The sequence below is a fragment of the Echinops telfairi genome, unplaced genomic scaffold, assembly GCF_000313985.2.
Source record: "Echinops telfairi isolate 266 unplaced genomic scaffold, ASM31398v2 ScPeMD7_2010;HRSCAF=2546, whole genome shotgun sequence".
Lineage (NCBI taxonomy): Eukaryota > Metazoa > Chordata > Mammalia > Afrosoricida > Tenrecidae > Echinops > Echinops telfairi.
The window spans coordinates 19257452-19263835 of NW_022105908.1; the positions used below are offsets into that span (position 1 = coordinate 19257452).

The 6384-nt window shown below is 52.0% G+C and overlaps 1 protein-coding gene across 2 annotated transcripts; it reads left to right on the top strand.

Annotated features, from left to right (window-relative positions):
• The first annotated feature begins 1078 nt into the window (after positions 1-1078).
• Positions 1079-5386, top strand: AURKB (aurora kinase B). 2 transcript variants are annotated; one of them, XM_004712931.3, is made up of 7 exons: positions 1079-1176; positions 1280-1334; positions 1766-1957; positions 2218-2356; positions 2470-2618; positions 3612-3786; positions 3936-5386. In XM_004712931.3, exons 1-7 carry the CDS (start codon positions 1149-1151, stop codon positions 4107-4109), a joined length of 912 nt encoding a protein of 303 aa, XP_004712988.1. In that variant the 5' UTR covers positions 1079-1148; the 3' UTR covers positions 4110-5386. The 2 variants fall into 2 exon arrangements, with proteins under 2 accessions (XP_004712988.1, XP_030742355.1); XM_030886495.2 differs by lacking the exons at positions 1079-1176; positions 1280-1334; positions 1766-1957 and having other exon boundaries at positions 2286-2365; positions 2469-2618.
• Positions 5387-6384: the final 998 nt, after the last annotated feature.

The following is a 6384-nucleotide window of genomic DNA, read 5'->3' on the forward strand; positions in this document are numbered from 1 at the left end:
AGTGGGTTGGGATTGGTCATGCCCATATACCAGTTGTGGTGGAATCAGCCGTGGCTCAGGGGACCCCAGAGGGTCTCAGAAGAGCACTGAGCTCCGTCAGGTTTGGGGCTGCATTTTTCCAATGCTGATCTTCATTGCTTTGAAATACATCTGATGTATTTGTTATATATTTAGTATGTATTTGTTTTATTGAAGATATAATTTCCCACGTTTATGTGGGTGTATTTTCTTGAACTTGTTGCCACCTTGGGACAGATTTTTGAGGGCACTGGGGTCGCTATGAGTCAGTGGGTTTTACTTTTTGGGTTTTCTTCTCTTGGCTGAAGAAAACTTGCAAGGACCTAGTACCCTTGCTGGTAGAGCTTAGGCATCCTGGAGGGCCCACCTGTCCCCTGGCCATGAGCCCCCTCCCTCCTGGACATTGTCAAGCCCAGAGGCGAAATAAGAATCTTTTGTCACCTCTACATTGGCCACTCCCCAAAGAAAGCTGTGTAAATTAATCTGAGCAGTTGAAGGGGGGATGGGGGATGTAGGGGTGACTAGAAAAGCCTGTCGGTTAAAAGATCAATATTGGTGTCTGCTGCAACATTCAAAGTTTCAAGAACCTTATCCATGGCTTTGAGACTGAGCTTTTAGAGGGAGACTGTGAGAAAACCTCTGTGCTAAAACTCCTTAGAGTGGGTGTATTCATTGGCCCAATCCAGTAGCCCCCCCCCAAGGGTGGGGGCCTGGGTGACTGAACGTTGTTATAGACTGGTCTGTCACAGCTAGAGAGCTTCATACCTGAGAATGTGATTAGGGCCAGGGCCAAACTGATGAAACGTTAGGCTCTAGGGTGAAGCCCTCACCCCTTATCTAAGACCAACTTAGGTTGTTTATTAATAACTCATTTGAATATGATGCTTTGAGCAGAGCCATGGGGCTGGGTGGCAGAACTGCGGTATCCGTATTTCTCTTAGAACCGGGGGTGGGTGGGTGGCTTCACAGCAAGTAGTTGATGTGTTGCACGCAGCACAGTCCTGCCTGGTCAGTAGGACAAAGGGCCCTCAGAGCTCCCCTCTGCTCCTTCTCAGGCTCAATCTGGCCTGAGCACCCTGCCCCAGAGAGTCTTCCAGAAGGATCCTGCTACCTCCTCTGGGCTTGTCCTCATGAGCCGCTCCAATGTCCTGCCGACAGGTAACTCGTACAGGGGAGGATTGACCTGAAGGGACTGGAGCCTTTGGGAGGGCGGCCGAGTGAGGTAGTAATGAGGGTCTCAACTTGCCTATTTTCTCCCTAGCTGCCCCTGGTCAGAAGACAGCGGAGAATAGCAAGGGGACGCCCAGCCTCTTAATGTAAGTGCCCCAAGGCTTGGAGTGGAAGAGGAGGAAGGATAGTGAGTGAGGAGGCAAAATATAGGAGCAATAAAGTCCAAGGGCTGGGCTGAGACCCCTGTGGCATAATGGTTAACACGTCGACCTGCTAACCTGCAAGATCAGAAGTTTGAAACCACCAGCCTCTCCCAGGGAGAAAGATGAGGCTGTCTACTCCCATAGAAGAGTTACTGTCTTGGAAACGCACAGGGGCAGTTCTAGCCTGCCCTACGGGGTCCAGGCCAGGCAGGCGGCTATCAGACAGGCAGGCCTGGGCTGTGCTCAGCTCCCTTCCAAGGGAAGGGAGAACTGGATGGGCTGAGGGAATAAGGAGAAAGCCAACACTTTAAGACCAGCAAACACTCATCACCCCTGGTGTTGAGTGGCCTCCCCTCCCCTTACTCTCTTGTCAGGCGGTCCTTCACAATTGACGACTTTGAGATCGGCCGGCCGCTGGGCAAGGGCAAGTTTGGGAACGTGTACTTGGCCCGGGAGAAGAAGAGCCAGTTCATCGTGGCGCTGAAGGTCCTCTTCAAGTCGCAGATAGAGAAAGAGGGTGTGGAGCACCAGCTGCGCAGGGAGATCGAAATCCAGGCCCATCTGCAGTACGCCCCCCTCCCCCCTTTCCCGGCAAAGCCCCCTGCCCCTCATGCCCAGTCCCCAGCTCCTCTCTCCACGCCACCCCATCCAGGCTGCTTCCTCGGCCGCTGGGCCCAGGTAGCTGTCAACTGGGCCAGTCTTCACCCATCCACAGCTGTGTTCTGCCTGCTGGTGCCCTCTGCCTGGCTCTATTTGTCCCAGGTGGGACCTGCCATCTTTGCACTGCAAGACCCAGCCTGAGGGCCCCCCCTGTGCTTCCCCGCAGGCACCCCAACATCCTGCGTCTCTACAACTACTTCTATGACCGGCGGAGGGTCTACCTGATTCTGGAGTATGCCCCGCGCGGGGAGCTCTACAAGGAACTGCAGAAGAGCCGCACTTTTGACGAGCAGCGAACAGCCACGGTCCGGGCGGTTGGGCACCCGGGGCGCCTGCAGGGGCTCACGATTTGGGGGTGCACGGCTCAGGTCTGGGGGGGGGCCGGCCTTGTCTGACCACCTGTCCTGGGCCCCCGCAGATCATGGAGGAGCTGGCAGATGCCTTGTTATACTGCCACGGGAAGAAGGTGATCCACAGGGACATCAAGCCCGAGAATCTGCTCTTGGGGCTCCGGGGAGAGCTCAAGATTGCTGACTTTGGCTGGTCGGTGCACGCCCCCTCCTTGAGGTATGCAGGGTGGGAAAGAAAACCACCCAGAATCTTGTTATCCCGAGATATTTGGGTTTGTTAAGGAACCTTGGAGGTGCCTTGGGTTAGGCACTCAAGGTCGGTGGTTCAAACCCACCGACTGCTACGAGGGCGGAGCTGTGCTGCAGGTGTAGGGCTTCTGCAGTGGGCTGCCCCACGCAGGTCAGCAGTCCGTGGGAGAAAGATGAGACTCTACTCCCATAAGGAGTTAGTCTTAGAAACCCACAGGGACAGTTCTACCCCGTCCTATAGGGTCCCTCTGAATTGCAGCCAACTCGACCGTGAGTTTGGTCTGCCCGGTGAAGATTCACAGGCTTGACAACCTTACACAGGGCGAATGAGTCAAGACCCACTCTGAGGCAGTGGGTTGGGATTGGTCATGCCCATATACCAGTTGTGGTGGAATCAGCCGTGGCTCAGGGGACCCCAGAGGGTCTCAGAAGAGCACTGAGCTCCATCAGGTTTGGGGCTGCATTTTTCCAATGCTGATCTTCAGACGTACCTGCCTCGAGGTGGTCTCCTTTCCTTCTCGGCTAGCCGCGAGCACTTGAAGGATTTGTGCACACAGACTACTCCTGCAAAGATAGGAAACTCCCAGCTTTCCCCCCAGTATTCGTATATGGGAGCTGTCATTCCATATTAGGAAGAACACTCCTGCACTGTCACTTTTAATGCCTTAAAAGGCTGCATAGGAGAATCTGACTTCATGTATTGATAAAACATTGGAGGTGCCCCCAAGTTTTCCCTTAATGCCAGGATGCGCACTGCCCTCATATCTGATTATTTTACTAAGGTGCATCTTTCAGGGGATTCAGAGACTGCAGGCGGCCTTTGGTGTGTAGCCTCCTCCCACCCTGATCCCAGGGTGCTAAGCCTGTCAGCACCCCAGGGACTCTTGGCTCCCTGCCAGGGAAAGGAGAGGCTGCCTGTCCCTGGGACCCCTGCACACTCTCCCTATGTCCTGACCCCCAGGAGGAAGACGATGTGTGGCACCCTGGACTACCTGCCCCCCGAGATGATTGAAGGGCGCACGCACAATGAGAAGGTGGACCTTTGGTGTATCGGAGTCCTTTGCTACGAGCTGCTGGTGGGAAACCCGCCCTTTGAGAGTGCTTCCCACAACGAGACGTACCGTCGGATCGTCAAGGTGGGCTTGATGCCCTTTGCCGGGACGAGGGTGGGCCGGGAGTGGGAAGAGTGAGACCCAGGGGACCTACACAGTTCTCGGAATAGAGTGGGCGATGAAGGAAATGGAAACAGGGCTGAAACGCCGAGTTCCCTTCTCTCCCTCTGCAGGTGGACCTGAAGTTCCCCCCTTCTGTGCCCACCGGAGCCCAAGACCTCATCTCCAAGCTGCTCAAACATAATCCTTCAGAACGGCTGCCCTTGGCCCAGGTCTCAGCCCACCCTTGGGTGCGAGCCAACTCTCGGAGGGTGCTGCCTCCGTCTGCTCGCCAGTCTGCCTCCTGAATTGTCAGTCATTTACTCAGTGTCTTGGTTTGTGTGTCCATTTATATGTGTGGGTGGGGCCCTGGGCGGGGAGCGACTGTCCTTGGCTCCCTGCTGTCAGGCAGGGAAAGGAGAGGCTGCCTGTCCCTGGGACCCCTGCACCCTCTCCCTATATCCTGACCCCCAGGAGGAAGATGATGTGTGGCACCCTGGACTACATCTACCCCCCACCCCCCGAAATGATGTTTATTTAATAAAGTAGATCCCTTTTTTATACTGGTGTGTGCAGATATTCATAGGTACGGGAAACTGTCCTCTTTGGGAGAGAGGTGGGATGCCCACATAGGGTCCCAGGAATGCATCTCTGGCCCTGGTAACATGCTTAACAGCGCCTAGCCACGCTCCCTCCACAGTCCTGTGTTTGACTCTGACTGCCTGGGGCCTGGCAGACTGAGGAAGCTCGCAGTCCCAGCCTTGAACATCACACCAGCCATCTCTGAGCACCTTCTCGTCCATTTTGTTCTCTCTGGATCATCTGACTTCCAGCCTTCCCCGCCCCTGGTTCATCCCCTGCCCCTTGGCCATCCTAGGAGCCTGTGAACAGTGCTGGGCCCTGGGGATGAATTGAAGCAGGGGTGATGGTGGGGGGCAGCTTTGTCTGGTTCCTGACTTAGGTTTTATTGTTAAGTATGATGTTTGCTATAGATTGGTTTGGCTTTTAATCGTAAAATATACATAACATAGAATGTGCCACTTTCACATGGCGTAAATGTTGTGCAACTATCACCACTTTGTTCCCAAAATAGTCATCTTTCAAAGCGAAACTGCAGCCATTAAACAAGAACTCCCGATTCCTTGTTCTCCCCAGCCCCCAATCACCACTAATCTTTCTGTCTCTCGGCCTTCTAGATATTGAAGTGGGAATCATACCATATTTCTCCTTTTGTATTTGCCTTTTTTGTCAGCATAATATTTCCCAGGTTTATCCATGCGGTTTGAAATCACTGTTTTGATCTCACTGCCATTGATTTGATTCTGACTCAGTGATCCTGTAGGACAGGGCAGAACAGTCCAATTGGCTTTCGGAGGCTTTAGATCTTTACAGAAGTAGACAGCTTTATCTTGCCCTTTTATATGGTTCAGGAAGGCCTATCCTATTCCTCATTTGCTGAAGGTTTTTATTTTGTAAATAATGGCCTTGTATCATAAGTGGATGTTGACTTTCATGTAATGCTTTTTCTACATGTATTGCTTCTTTAATCATTTATACATCAATAAATCTTATCTTATCCCAGGTATGGATGCTGTATTAGTTTCCCAGAGCGGCTGTAACAAATGACCACACATTCAAACCTTGAGTTCGCAGTTGAATATGTTTGCATCACCAGGGACCCCTGGACTCCTATATCCCTCGTTGTCGTCCCTCCCCCCTCTCCCCCCAAATACATGCCAAGGTGGCTAGGCCATGTATTTTCAGTAAAATGCAATTATCCTCCCATTTTGTAATCTGCTGTAGTTATCCAAAGTATTATAAATCCTAGCCTCTATTGATGTACACGCAGCAGGGAGCGTGGCAGTTAATTTAACATTGTTAGGTGCCATCGAGCCCGCTCTGACCCGTAGGGACCTTATGCACCGTAGAAGGAAACCCTGCCCAGCCCTGTGCCAGCCTCACAGTTGTGCCTGTGCTTACGCCCACTGTGGCAGCCACTGTGTCCATCCATCTCCTTGAGGCCCTTCCTCTTTTTCGCTGCCCCTCCACTTTCCCGAACATGATGTCCTTCTCCAGAGACTGGTGTCTCCTGACAACATGTCCAAAGTACGTAAGACGAAGCCTTGCCATCCTTGCCTCTAAAGATCTTACTTCTTCCAAGGCATGATGAGTCTCAGAAACTCACAGGGCAGTGCTGCCCAGTCCTGTAGGATCATTATGTGTTGCCACCAAGTTGGTGGCAGTGAGCTTGTTTTCGCTTGTTAGTTTTTTACACCAAGTAGAGCGACTGCTGGGCCATAGGGTTTTTCTATCCCCATTTGTTTGAGGAAGTGCCTTACCTCTTCCCACACCGTCTGTTTACAGTCCCACCAGCAGTATGTTTCCATGAACTTTTCGAAGCACCCTCTTAGATACATTTCGTTATTCAACTGTTTTGTTCTTTATAAATCATTTTATTGGGGGCTCTTATAGCTCTTTTTTTTTTCTCATTTTTTGAAGTTTTATTGACACTTCTTGCACATAACATACAAGTGCTATCATATCAAACAGGTGTACAATCATCACCACAATCAATTTTGGAAC